Here is a 15540-nt window from a genome sequence, read left to right on the forward strand (position 1 = left end):
ATTACCCCATCATGTCATATTTATGTTCCTGCCCAGGCATTAAGCTACAATATACTACAGCATGTCCCAGAGCTAGCTGTAATACTCATGCTGTCTTCTACAGGGACACTCCTTTGGTAGGGAAAGATGGGTATTTTAGATGCAAAACTGTTGTTTTCAGCACAGTGTCAGTGATGTGCTAGTGATGAGATTTCCAGCAGCACTCATTGGGAAGGCATTGTCTATAAAGAGGCACTTAAGCAAACTGAAATTTATGGTGTTATTAGTGCAAAACAGCATTAATATTTTGTAGGAAAAAAAATTGCTCCATACTTTTTCTGTTAATTTAGCAAGGATTCTAATAAAATAATAATATTTGGAGGACCACTGATACAGTTTCAGGGTCAGAAAATTAAATGTCTTCTCTCATATATAGAGTTAGTCCAACTAATGCATCTTTCACATTGATCTAATGTTCACACTTAAGCCAGCCCTAGCCTGGCTGCATTAGTGAGGCTCACCTGACCCCTCAGGACAGGACACACTCATGCATAACCACACAAAGTGGAACTACTCATGACAACCACTTTGTCCCAAGTAGCACCTCCTGCTGCTTTTATATGAAGATGCTCAGTTACAAATTGAAGCTTCTGGATTTTTTAATCCGACCTTTTATCTCCTTTGGGTAACAGCAAAAAAGATACTGTCTGATTTGTCCTGCTTCAAACAGAATATCAGCAGAAAGGAATGAAAGTGGCAATTCTGTCAGGTCCTGAGTGCACACCAGCCCTCCAGGTCCCCTTTACATTTTCAGTTTTGCCTAACTGGCAGTATTTTATTTACTCTAGACCCCCACCCATGTGTTTCTTTATTTTCTGGCAACAGCCTCACACAGTTTTTGCTCATCACATAAACAAACAAAACACAAAACTGATTTCACATCTTGATTTCCCACTCTGTAGTAGTGGGAAATCACTTTCCCAAGCTGTAGTAGTAGACCTTGACAGTGATATGTATTAGAGAGAGACCATGATGGAATTTCATTCTTTGGGACACACACACTTCAGATCTCTGCCAAAATATCAGAAACTAAACCTTACCCCAGTATTTAATCAAGTTTCTACTCAATCCTTCTAGCAGCATTCTTAGGCATTTGCTGTTGAATGTATATTTTTGCTGCCTATGATAAATAACTTTTTCTGACATATTACAGTAGAAATATTTTCATGTTAAGAACGAAGCTGGCAACTCACTTCATCAATACACGAGGCAGAGTAGAAAGTGTGGGAGCGCTGATTGTGTGGCGTTGCTGATGGGAGGACAGGTTCTCTCTGGAAGACCATTCTATGGGAATTTGAAAACAGATACAAAAGTACCTTAATAGAAATTCTTACAGGTATTTCTCTGGATATTCTCTAGATAGAATAATCACCTATAGCATGTAGAAAGATAGCATCTTTTCTGAAGCTGGAAGATAAGTCAATGTGATCTAGCATGTTATTTAATGAAAATTATAAAATAACACTACTTTGGCTGTTTGAATTAAAATGAAATTTTTTTTGTCTCAGTCTGTATTCTTTGAAAGTACAAAAAAATGCATAGGATTACTTTATTAGATCAGAGTACTATTATGAGAAAATTTGGGGGTTAGTTTGGTAGCTGAAAAAGATATTATATGCTACTGCTATTGATTAATCTGATTATGGATTTTTTCCTACAATAACAAAAAAAGTGCCAGACACATACATGTGCTTTTTACATAAAGCATAAATTTTTTACTCAAATTGGTCTGAAATATTTTAATTCTAACAGTTTAGAAACAAAAAGAATTATACCTGTGTACAGAAATGAAACAGCAGTAACAGACAGTGTCATTAACTCTCTTTTGCTTCATGTCTTAGGAGATGAAATACTTATTAAAGTGAACAAGGCTGATTTATATCTAATTTTATTCATTTTTTTTGTCTCCATTCCTTATTGAATGGTTTATGAAACATCTTCGATTATGCACTGCAGTCTTATTATACCTGTAAATCAGGACTTAACCCTATATTCTATCATTCAAATTCCCTTCTACTGTATTGAGAAACTCTAAGAATATATTTTATAGTGTGGTTTTACCTATTTTAGCGTGTTTTCTCATAGGTTCTCTTAATTAAACCAGTTCCATAGATGCTGAAAATTATTCAAGTGCTCTATTTCTTTTTTAAACACGAAGAATTCTTGCAGTCTAAAAACACTGTATACATGACAATAAGTATGTCTGTCTCCTAAAGTTCTTCAAATGGCAAAACATTAATTCAATAATATAAGTAACAGTATATATCATTGCCTCAATATTATTAACTATCTTGTAGATTCATGTGTCTCTTCTTTAAAAAAAAAAGAACTTCTATTAGAAAGTAGTGTAACAACAGATAATAAATGTAATATATAGTAATTAAATAACTATATTTTTTATATCTATCTGGAATCTATGTAGCATAATAGTTATTAAATTTCTATTCATTATTCTTACAAACCCCTTTTCTTGCTATTACTTTGTATCATCCAATCGTTATATTTTCTTTGGTGAAACCTTGGTTTCACATTTGTGTGATTTCATTAAGGTTCTGGGTTGCTTGCATTTTGGTTTCTGTACAGAAGGACAGATATGGGGCACACTGCAGTAGTTGGACTGCAAATTTATTTTTTCACAGAAAAATTTTCACTGTTAATTTACCTGTGTAGATGTTGAAGGTCACACCGCGTGACCACAGGTGAAAAGTGTTTTCCATCACTGTGGAACAATGCTGAAGAAAATGATTGATTTTGTGACTGATTTTAGAGGTAGTCTTCAACACCATGTCTGCTTATTTTACTTGTCTTCTGTGCTCACACCAGAGACGGAGATTCACTGAACAATGTGAATTCTAAATATAGACTGAAAGAAAATTCAGTTTTTCCTGTGCTGGTGGGAAATTCTAAGCTGAACCTCAATAGAGAATTTTCTTCTTAGAGGGTTACCTTATTCCTCTAAGGAATACCTTAAGCTAAGTCTGTCTCATTTCAGTAAAAGTCTTGTCTTTTATGTTTTCTTCAGTGTATTTAATTATTCATGACTTTCCTTTTCTTGCCATTGCCATCTGCTGATTCTTTAATGTCTCCATTTGTTATCCTGCTGTGAACTTTTTCTACAAACAAGCGTTTCAAAAATAATGAAAGTTAAGATAAAATATTTTATATTGATTAAAATCCAGGTCCTGTAATAGCAAACTCTACTGAGTCACTCTGATTTCAACTTATTGGGACATCATTCCTTAAAATGAGTATTCTTTCATTTTCTATAGATAAATCAGTGTCCATGTAGTCTTGATGGTATGGTGTAGTAGAGCAGAGTAGGTGATAATCTACACCGATGTAGTTTGTACCATTGATTCTAACCATGCATTTCTGTTTAACAGAAATTAACCACTTCCATAATTGCTTTATAAGTGATTTGAGAAATATAGGAAGCTAGGTATATTCTAAAAATTTTCTCCTTTCATGTTCATTTAGTTCTAATGAACATTTTAAAGATGCTACATTCATTCAAAAACATGCGCTAGAGCACTTTTCAGTCTTTAAATTATTATTTTTTTTTATGCTTATATAAAGTCCAGAGTTCCAGAAATGATCCTATTTACATAAGATACAATTATCATCATGGCATCTTGAGCATCCTAAAATTTGCCCAGCATAAAACTCACTTGTCAGATTATTTCATAATTCATTGTCAAGCTTATGCTTTCCAGTAGGAAAAGCATGGCAATGATGCGTGGGTGATTCTGTCCTACCTGCTGCTGTTGATCTTCATCTTCTTTTCTCTGCAAGCTGCTTGTCCCTCTGAGTGCTTGACAACTCTAACAGTTTGACAGTGTGAGGGAGCAGAAAATGCTCAGCAGCCCATGATCACTATTAATGCCAGATTTTAGTTGCAACTTACTGAAATCCCTAAAGCTGTTTCTAACAATTTTCTTTTGTAGTTTAAATGAATTATCATTATTGTTAAAATGTTATTTCAATGAGAATATCTTGTGATGTTCTCACAACTATTTGGAATATTAATTCTTGAACTTTATATGAGGAGGAAAGTCCTCAGCATGCCCACAAGTTATTGTGATTTCCCTCAGATGTTAATCATTGGTTGGACACACCATCATCTTCAATGTCAATCCTTTATGTTTATATTCCCTTCCCCCACCATTGTAGCCCTGAGACACTTCATAATTCTGTCAGCGTTCTTGACATTTCCACTTGCCAGGGAAGCAGGGAAGATCTTTTTTAATATAATTACCCCTTTTTTTAGTATAATTTTAATTGGATAAAAGTTAAATAAAACAGCAGGTATCGTTATATGTCCAAAGTAGGGCAGCAAAACTGGTGAAGGGTCTGAAGCACACGTCTTGCAAGGAGCAGCTGAGGGAGCTGGGGGGGGTTTAGCCTGGAGAAAAGGAGGCTCAGGGGAGACCTTATTTCTCTCTACAGCTGTAGGTCAGGTGGGCTTCAGCCCCTTGTCAGGTAACTAGTGATAGTACAAAAGGAAATATCCTCAAGTTATGCCAAGGGAAGTTTAGGTTAGGTGTTAGGGAAAATTTCTTCACTAAGAAGATTATCTTGGTGATTGGATCCAGCATTGGAGCAGGCTGCCCTGGGCTCCAGGGAAGTGGTAGGGTTGCCATCCGTGGAGGTCTTTAAAAGATCTGTGGATGTGGCACTTGGGTACTTTGTTTAGTGGAGGACTTGGAAGTTCTGGGTTAATGTTTGGACTTCATGATCTTAGTTTTTTCCAGCCTAAACAATTCTATTATTCTGTGAATCTAGCATTTCATCTGAGCAGGGAGCAAAGGTTTGCTATCAGGTTCTCAGTCACAGTCAGATGTCCTACCCCCTTAGGTTTTTATCCCTTTCAGCAGAACTGGGAGTAATGTTTCACTAAGATACCTGGTTAATAGTATTCCCTGCTCAGCTAGTTTTGCAGTTAACAGTGCTCACAGAATTTATGAAGATATCAAGATTATTTTTGTTGAAAAGCAAAAATAAGAAATTTTTACAAATGAGAAACCTATGTTAGCATGCCTTCTTGAGCATTCCTAGAGCTGATGGTAAGGAAAATTCCAGTGTTCAGAGATAGTTTCCAGAAGAATGAGTGACTGCAAATGTCTTAGTAAATAGGAACAGAAAGAAAAGGTATGAAATGGTCAGAAGCACTGGTTTAGTTCTCTATGGGTCTTTTGACACAGCTGATACAATCTGTATACAGCAAAATAGGTAACACAGCATTTTGCACTTGATTTATGTAACAACCTTGAAATGTATGCAGACATTGGAATATGTCTTTTTCTAGTCTGAAATGGTACTTCTCAGCTAAAAACAAGCTTAGCTTCTGTATATGTTAAATGGGTGATTGTCACTGGTTTAATATTGTGTATTATGCATGTTTCTAACATGGCAGTAAAGTAACCTAAATATGTTATTGGTAGCTCTGCAAAAGGATAGAATGCTGTACTGTTCATCTCAAATAGCAAACTCTTCCACAATCACCCCATTAGAAATTCTGAGTTCCCACCACTCTGCTCAATTCTTATACTTGAAAACCTTGTTTAACTTGTTTTGTCTCTTCATCACTCTCTTTGATCTGCATTCTGCCTTTGCTTAGCAAGTTTCTTGTCTTCTGTCCATGCTGACTTCACATTCCCCGTTGGGATTGTCAGTGTGAACCAATTCATAATGAGCTTCTGGATGTATGATAGGAGGGTTTTTGTGTGTTCCTTATTTACCTCTTTGCTGTAGATTATGTGTAATTCCTTCTGTCATTAGTATTTTTCCATGTCAAGATTTCCATGTCACCATCACTTTTCTTCTCTCCTAAGCCAGATTTTCCCATTTTCCTTTCCAACTAAGTCTTGCATACAGGCTCTCAGACATCCCTGATCATCACAGCATTTGTCTGCAAGTCATTTAGGATAGTAGGACACCACATATGGTAAATTTGCTCAGTTAGGCCAGAAAAGAGATTTTTTAGGTTTTAAGGTTTTGTTACTCTGGACTGGTTTAGTGGGTGTCAGTTTGAGCATTAGACAACTACAAGACCTATGGAAGGAATGGCCATACTAAAAACTCAACTGTGGATCAATGTCTTCCCTTTCTTCCCAATTTCTTCAGAAATCTGTAGCCTTTTGGCTGGATTTAGACTCATCCAGATGTAGCTATGATGCAGTGAAAGCTTTCTGCATAAAGAGAAACCATCAGGCCAAGCCAGGCTCTAACAGAATCAGCCGGGAGGTGGGAATGACTGTGGGGAAATCTAAGTGCGCAGAGTGGACTAGAGTCAGATTCTGGCTACCCCAGGGCTATGGAGTGGGTCAGAGTTAGACTGCACAGAGAAGGAAATATTGCACCTTCACAGACTCTTTCAAGAGACAGGGCAGAGAGTAGGTTGAAGAATTAGAAATCAGCTATTGACTTACTTTCCTGCAGCTTTCCCACAAGATAAACTAGATGGCTTGGAAAAGCCATGACGATACAAGAATTTAGACCAAAATTCAGCAATTCAGTTCTATTTATGTCAGCAGTTAATTGTTTATTTAAGTACTACTTTGGACAGAAATACTCTGTAAATATTTGGGATATATTCTGATCTCATTTAATTTGCAAACTTCCCACAGCCCCACACTGAGTTCTTGATGGCTTTATCATTAAGAGGTCTCTTCAAATTTTTGTGCTAGTTTGGTCTGCCTCAAATAATTAAAAATCCACCTATATCTGCTGTTAGCCCTTCAGGGATGAGAAAGCTTGTGAATGTCTTGTTCATTTGCTTTTGATAAATACAGGGCATGAGTTGGATTCAGAAATGACCCTCCTTTCTTGAATTGCAGGCAGTCATTATAACTCTCATTGTATTGACATTGTTCACATATTCCTTCGCTACTTTTTGTGAAGAATATAGTTATTGTAGTGTAATAACCAGGTGCAAATCCAGACACGAGAACCATGTTTTAAACAAAGATGACGCCAAACCATAATTATTCTTAATCTGACTTATTATCAACATACTACTATGTCTAGTAATTCATGTAAGAATAAAAACCATTATGTAACTGAGAATAACTGTGGATTACAGATAAATAAATATATTTACTAATAGTAGCTATATTAAGAACCACATCAAAGAAGAAATATTAAACAATTGTCCATGTAACTTTCAGATTTCCAGTTCAATGAGTTAGATATAATTGTTTATTGTAATTACAATACATTTAACATGCATTCTGATTCATGAATTTAGCTACCCTGATTTAACCTTACAGCTAACCAATTCTCTTTAATGTTCAAGTACTAAAAATGGCAGTGGTAGCCCTATGAAAATAGGCAAATAAGGAGTTTTCTATTCAACATCAACATACCATTTTAATTTTTCCTTTAACCTCAGAGTAACAATGGAAACTAAATATAAAATGTTTTAACAATATGTTATTTATGGTCTATTTTACAGATGTTTATGGACCTCTCTGATTTTTGTTGTGTTTTTAATACAACAGAAACAATGTTTTTTAGCATGTGCTAGTGACCAGCACCATTAGCTGTGACAGTTATAATGGATAGTCTTAAAAATCTAGTAAAATATACTGTTCACTACTACGTATTTTGTTAAGTTGCTTTCAAGATAAATTGAAAATATATTACAGTTAGGCTAAATTAATTGTAAATTTATTTAATATTTTTGCATGATTCTTTAGACTGTCTTTGCTTATTTGGCTATCAATGCTCATCATTTGCTATCACAAATTATATGTAATTAATTTAGTAAAATAGTGACCCTATGCTTAATGATTTGTTGTTCTTGCTTTTCATAGCAGAATTTTAAGTAAAATCATGAGCGGATCTTCTCTTTTTCCATTTATTCCATCTACTTTAGAAACATGAAATATTGCTAGTAGTTCCAGCAATCTCTCCTACAATGAAGTTGCCAGGAAGATTGCTGTTTGGTATCATGTACTTTGTAATTGGAATTTCTGTGGCATTTAGGGGCGCAGAAATTAATAACTTCTTATTTCAAATCCTATAGCTGTTACTGGAGCATTTGGAGTGCCTTGTCTCGAGACACGAAAGATCCCTGAGGATGACAGTGGTGAAACGGCAAGCACAGTCTCCCTCAGGAGTTTCCAGTGAAGTTGAGGTCCTCAAAGCCCTGAAATCTCTGTTTGAGCACCACAAGGCTTTGGATGAAAAGGTACAGTATGGAAAAAAAACTTACTGAATACACTCTTTAACTTGCCTAATTGTGCTTTATGATGCAGCAGAGCAACAATATGGTTTGTTGCTCCTTGGAATAAATCCTGTACTTAGAGTCTTTACAGGTGTCCAGAGAAATACGGATGGTAAGAAGGTATGGTCAATGGCTGTAATAGCTCAAATTTCAAAAACACATAGAGAGGGAGAATAAGATGTTCCTAACTACATAAGGGAACTTGGCTCGTAGATACTTTTAGGAGGAAAACCTCCTAAATTTCAGAGATCTTTTTAGCCTTCGCTATGTAAGGAGAGTCTTCCCTTTATAATTATCGTAACCTAAAGTAGTACATTCTTCATTATCAGAGGCGATGAAGGGCCTGCAGAATCAAGGTAAAATCCAACAATAACTGCATCAAGTCATGCTAATGAAGAGGGGCCTTTCCAGTGCATTCCTCATGTATCTTGTGCTGGAAAGACTGCATTCAAAGTGAATGAAACTTGTACAACTATGAATTACCAGCTTGAGTATTGTGTACATGAATTCAGAAATCCAATTCAAGTCTAGAAACAGTGTGCTCAGAAGGTGATGTATCTGAATTCGTGAGTGTCTCAAAACTGCACATGCAGGGAGCACGTGAGAAGCAGGGCTCATGAGCAAAGAACCTCATTCTTTATGGGGTCTCTTTTGGCTGATTTTCTTATTGCTGCTGCTGAGTTGCTTCCCTGTTTGAAACGGTTGGGTAAGCAGGGATGACATTGTGCAGAACAGCATCTGAAACCATTGACTTGCACAGATGAGCTGTGTTGTACAGGACCAGTTTAATGGTCTCACAGTAACAAATTTAACTTTAACTTTCAGAAATATACTCAGAAAGTTGACTTTACTTACTGAATGAGGCAGCTGTAGATATATAACAGTATATATATTGTTGGTAATGAAAGGATGAGACACTGTGGGTTATGAGTCATACTAGGTTAACTATCAGGTTCAAAGTTGAATGAATTTAAGTAACTTAGACCAATTAAAAACTTCTTATGTGTTTAGGTATATCTTTTGGGTTATATGTCCAATTTAGATATCATGAAAGCATCTTTAAAGAAAATCTAGAAAAGGAAATATGATGACTTCTAGCCACTGTAATAAGCTTTAGGATGTCATTAAGACTTTAAAAATCCTGTATTATTAAAAAAGATCTTTTGAGGATTGATGGGGTTTATGCTCTGAGCTTTGATCTTTTATCCAGCTCTTTAAATATCGATAAAACTGGGGTAGGGAGCTCTCCAGCTTTTATACTTTTTGACATTGTGTTGGGTAAGTATGAGAAAGTGTAAGAACTAAACTTGAAATCGATTCTGATTATTCAACAGTTGTGTACCTCTTGCACATTTTCTTTCGTGAATGTTTTAGTGTTTTGGTACTATGCAGTTTATTTTACATCCCATTTTGAAAACTATTGTACGGAATTAGATTGAAGCTACATGTAATGTTTTGACTTGTATTACTGAAAAATTTGACTTAGATTGTTGAAAATTCTATTCTTGCATTATTTTGAATGTTGCAGATTAAAATCAGTATTCAGCATGTTAAAAAATTTTGGAATGACAAAGCTAGACATCTTATGTATCTAATTGATTCCTGTCCCAGTGGTAATCACAATTTTCAGTGTAGAAAAGTCAACTATCTGCAATCATATTAATAGAAGATTTGTTCCATTATAAAGCAAGTTTTAAAATTGATTGGTCAAAATTATTTTTTCCAACATGTTGTTTACCTATGTGTGGAACGTTTTTTATTTTGATGCAATAAATCAAATTTTTACTATTAAAAAAACAACTATATTATTTATGTGTTACTATAAAACATTCTGAGATAAGTCCAATAAACAATTTAATAAATTATTTTAAAACAATTTGTTATAAACCCAGCACTCGTTATTTTCAAGGACAAATCCTACATAAAAAATGCCTGGTTTTGTTACAGTGTCTCTGGAAGGACTGGATCAAAGACGTTGCAAATATCACCCAGATACTTGATAATATAATGCTTTCACAAATTGTCAGCATTATGGTGATTTTTATTTAAAAATAATGAAATTAAAAATGACTGCATGCACCCAAATGTGCTAAATTTTTTTTATGGCATGTGAGTCATACATTCGGCATGGTGACAGAAAAATTATGTAAGTTAGATTTGTTTCAGACCCTTCAGAAATAAGATATCAATCCACCTATAAAAATGCATTGAAGCTTTTCAGGGATCAGTAGAACAATGTGGGTTGGAGCTCCTCAGAGACATCTGGCCCAACCTCCTGCTCAAAGCAGGGCCAACTGTTTCAGGTTGCTTAGGGTCCTGTCCAATAACTTCTCAATATTTGTAGGCAGAAAACCTATTCTGGTGTTTCACCACCCTCACTGTAATTTTTTCCCATAATACCTATCTGGAGTTTCTGTTGCCGAGTGTTGCACTGGTTCCTTTTTGTCCTGCAAGGTCTTCCCTTCCTGCATCTGCAAAAAGAATCTGGCTTTATTTGTTCCCCATCCTCTGGTTAGCTGGTTGTAGGCAGCAATTAGATCTCCCATGAACTTTTCCTTCTTCACTTTGACCAGACCCAGCTCTTTCAGCCTGCGTCATATGCTGTGTGCTCCAGCTCATGGCCAGCTTCGTGGGCCCTCATTGAAATCTGCCAATATTTTCTACCAGAAACCCCAAAACCAAATGCAGCCTCAAAAGTCTGGAGGGAAATAATCATTTCATCCAACCCACTTGCCAAACTCTGCTGGCCTTTTTCACCACTAGGTCTTTTCTGCAAAACTGCTTTCTTTTCCTGAAGCCTGTCTCATTCCCTCATGGGTTATGCATTTTGTGGCAATGGGATGCCACACAGGCTTCGTCTCACTGATCACAAACCTCTGAACCTCACAGTCCAGTCCATTTCTGATGCACAATGGAATCTATTTCACCAATTCACATCTCACCAGTTTCTCTAGGGATAAATGGAAGATCTTGAAGAAAACCCCAGTAAAGACAAAAAGCATTCTCTGTTCTCCCCTCATCCATGGAGCCAGTCCTCTCATCACACAAGGCAACAAGGTTGGCCAGATATCATTTGGTTTTGTCAAGGCCATACTGGCTCTCCCCAGTCACCATCTTGTCCTTTATGTGCCTGAAAATGCTTCCTGGAAGATTTGCTGGATAACCTTCCCTACATTGGCCAGCTTGTACTTTCCTGGATCATTCCAGGATAACCCCTGTATTTCATGAAGAAGGACAAAACATTTGTGAGTTTTCTACTCATCAGGAATCTCCCTGACTTGTACTACTTGCAAAGCTGAGAAAGGCATGAAAAAGTAATCAAGTAATCTTGGCAGCCATGCATGGAGTCAATCTACTGCCTTTGACTTATGTCTTCCTGTATTTGGGTAATGCTTCACTTGTGCAGATTCTGCTGCTGTGCTCAGAGGAGACCTGGAGGCAGAACCTCACAGTAAAACTGAGGCAAAAAACCATGATTTATGATACACCGATGGAACAGCAATGTAAACAGTGCCCCATCAGAAAGTGCTCACAAAGCCGAAATAGGTTAATGGATAAAAAGTAATAAAAACTCTCAAAAGGGCACAGGAAATATATCATGATCCTTTGCAAATGAATAATGCAAATTTTTCTTTAATTTTTTTTCTTCATAAAAAGTGTTGACACTGAAACTATTAATGTAGTTGCTACATTCTTGGAAAAGCATAACAAAATATTTTCATGAGAAGTTTTGCCCTTTAAACGTACAAAAGTATGAAGAAAATCTTAAAATTCTTCCTAAATGCAAATTCTCTTTCATGTTTTCACTTCCTACACTAAAACATCTTGATGTGTTGTAACAAGCTCTGCCACAAAACTTGACTGATCATGAAAGGATTGCGACATGAACAGTACAAGAACTACAAAACCCTCCTCATTACTATAAGAAAATGCAATGAAACCTACTAAGAGATTGGAAAGTGAAAAATAAAATGTATCAGTTTCTAGGCAGCTCTGCTTAAGTATTAAAAAAATCAGGAGTGATACTTTAACTTATTTCAAAGTCTGTTGACTTTTTATCTATTACGTGAGGTCTGGGCTCTGCCTTTACCATTTGTCCAAAAGACAGATCACCACAGAGAGATCACAGGTGTGAATGCATTATTCTGAGAAAACATGGCTGTCATTGCAGTTTTTTTAAAGTCTGACAGCTCCTTCAGGATCCCCCTCATTATCCACATGCCACAAGCCTGGAGAATGAAAGCTTGCCATGATCTTCCCACGAGAGAGAGCCAGTCCTGTTTGGCTGAACCCAGCAGGTACCTTCTAGTAAGAAGGGAGTGGTAAGAGTAGGGCTTTGAATCTTACCCTATTATCTTCTAGTAGAGATCTTAGTAGTGCCAAAAAAAGAGTCTTCACAGACTGTTTTTGCACTTTTAATTTATTTTGTGAGAATTTTCACTTTGGAGCATGAGGATAATGACAGATTTAATTTACTTAAGAAATTTTTACCATTATATGTGTCCCTCAGAAAAATCTCATTGTGTCTCCTTGGGTAAGTTGTGTCACAGCAAATGAAATTGATAGCACACTAACTGTATTCTTTGTTATTACTATTATTATTATTATCTAAAAATTAAATTTGACAGAACTATATATATTTTCAAAAAATATTTGTATATCTAATTATGCTAACATTTTATAAATAAAAAACCAAAGCACAGGGGAAGTTCTGCTAGAAATTTTAAATTTTTATCATGTGAGAAGTTAAATTCAGTGACTGTTTTACCTAAGTGTAAGGTTAAGTTACATCTCAAAGACAACAAGAATTGTTAAAAAAAGTATGAAGTTTTTCACACTAGAACTTAGGAGTGATTTGGGATAGGACCAATGTGAAATTCTGGCTTAACATTTCTCATAACCTTTGCTATTGTATAAGTCAGGTGAAATTTGCAGCAGTATTCATAGTCATTCAAAACTCCCTTCACTTATTCACCCTGTCCTTCTTAATGCTACAGATCTCAAACACTTCTCTCACTGCTGCTAAGTAGCTCATACCTTTGTTGAGGGTTTTTTTTCATGCAATGAATAGTTGTGGAACTAATGTAAGACAGCACTAAAAAATATTTTGTGGTATTATATACAAATATACATGGAATTGTTAATAAAAGAGCAAGTGAAGACAATATTTCCTAGAAATCATTAGAGCTGAATGAAAAATAGAAGCTCACGTTAACTTCATGGTTAGAATAGACATTGAGTAGGTCAGGAAATAGATAGCCCTTATATGCAATTCAGGAAGGACAAAAGGTAGAAAAACTATTATGTTACTTGTGCCTTTCTGAAGTTCTATTTGGTTTCTAATATCTATCTGAACATGTTTGTTGTCCTGCAGACATTTTTCCTATTTTGCTTTAAACTTTGGGTTCAACTTTTAAAATGTGCACTTAGAAAGAAGAAAGAAGCAACTTCTCCAAACCCAGTTTTTGGTCAGTGTTGTAAGAAAAGTGTCCAGTTGATTTTCACAGTGGAAAGCAGCTACCAGATGATACTGTCTTAGCTAAGAATCAAAAACCCACTGGTTCTCTTGTGATAAGTGGCAGAAAAGTATACTTAACATCCTTGCAAAAAAATCAGCCTGTTTGTGTCAGCATGGTCACTATCTTTGTATTCATTAGCAGGTAACTAGAAGAACTTTTATTCAATAGACTGTTCATGGGTAAAAAAGTGATTCAATTCCAGTGTGCACATGTTTTTTAAAAAGCTCTGTATGGGCTGCAGATCTGTAGAGAATGAAGAAAGAGTTTGACAGCAAGCAAAAAAGTGGGAAGCAGTTGCTAGGAGACAGAGAAAGATGGGTGATATTTTGCACTGACAGCAGTGCTAACATGACATTGACTATGTTACATTTAAAGATAATGTGGTTGCATTTAAAAGCCAGAAGAATACCCAGTCATCTGGGCTTATGTTGGATACACCCTCTAACATGGAGAGAACAACTCTTCTCTGAGGTGTCTGTGACATTACAATCATAAAGTCACAAGATAATTTTGGTTAAAAAGAAATAATTAAAAATCACCCAGTTTGCACTCTCTGCCTTGTTAGGGATATCATTCACTGGACCATGTTGCCCTAGGTCCCATCCAAATTGTCCTTGAACACTTCCAGGGATGGGGCATCCACAGCTTCTTTGGGCAACCTGTTCTAGTGGCTCACCACCTTCATAGTAAAAATTGTCTTCCTAATATCTAATTTAAATCTGTCCTCTTTCAGTTTAAATTCATTCCACCTTGTCCTGTTATTACCTACCATTGTAAAAAGTTCCTCTCCAGCTCTGTTGTAAGGCCCTTCAGAAACTGGAAGGTGCTATAAGCTCTCCTTAGAGCCTTCTATTCTCCAGGTATTTGTCCTTTAAAAATGTTTATGATAGCATTTCTGTTAGATCACTTGACATCTGATTAGTCTCACTTTGTGAAACCTTTTTTAGAAAAGCTCTATCAATCATGTGCCCAAGAAAATAGAAATATGTTGAAGAACCATATGAAATTTAAGCAGAGTAACTTCTGAAGTGATACACATGATCTCACTAAGATAATTCTTATTAACTACAGTTACTCACTTACTGTCACTTCCAGAAAATAGAAAACAGTATGCCAATCACTAATTGGCATTCATCATATGAAAAAAAACCCAGACAAAAATGGTCAGATAAAAATAGTTTGCATTTGTTCCAGTTCCTTTTTCTTTAACGAGATGGTGACCCAGAACAACAACCTTTCCTGCATCTCTCAGAAATGAGGATGGTTCTGTTTGGGATTTTTTTTTGCTGTAAACATAAATTTGAATACGGAATCCAATAAAAAATGCTTTGCAATACATTTGTGTATGACTGAGAAAGAAATGTAAAATGAGAAATAATGTTACAGATTTTGGGTTATAAACCAGAGCAGATTTTCCCTTCAGATCAGAGTGATGGTGTAATTCTATTTTTTTACTAATAGAATCAAAGATTTCCCTCAATTTTAACAGCTGTTATTTATGTTTGAAAATGAAGAATTAGTTGTAGCCTTTCCAATGTCAGTATGGCAAATGTGAATCTGAATTTGTTGTTCACTGGTCAGATGAAAGGGAAAAAGGCTTTCTGTGCCAAGGCAGAGTTGTTTTCAGTTCCTTTAGCAACTGTTAGATTCAGAGAACAAGTAGGAGCCATCAGACTGCAATTTTGGTTAGGTCATTATAACAAAAAAGCAGTGTGTTAACTATGTACCTGGGAGGAAGGCGAGGCAAGATAAGGC

At 35.9% G+C, this 15540-nt stretch overlaps 1 protein-coding gene across 1 annotated transcript in view; it reads left to right on the plus strand.

Annotated features, from left to right (window-relative positions):
* The window catches only part of PPFIA2 (PTPRF interacting protein alpha 2), a 287472-nt gene that overhangs the window by 174793 nt on the left and 97139 nt on the right, over positions 1 to 15540 (plus strand). Inside the window, 1 exon segment of the mRNA XM_030960984.1 lies at positions 8066 to 8230. Coding sequence (XP_030816844.1) covers positions 8066 to 8230 — 165 coding nt within the window.

This window comes from Camarhynchus parvulus, chromosome 1A, assembly GCF_901933205.1.
Source record: "Camarhynchus parvulus chromosome 1A, STF_HiC, whole genome shotgun sequence".
NCBI lineage: Eukaryota > Metazoa > Chordata > Aves > Passeriformes > Thraupidae > Camarhynchus > Camarhynchus parvulus.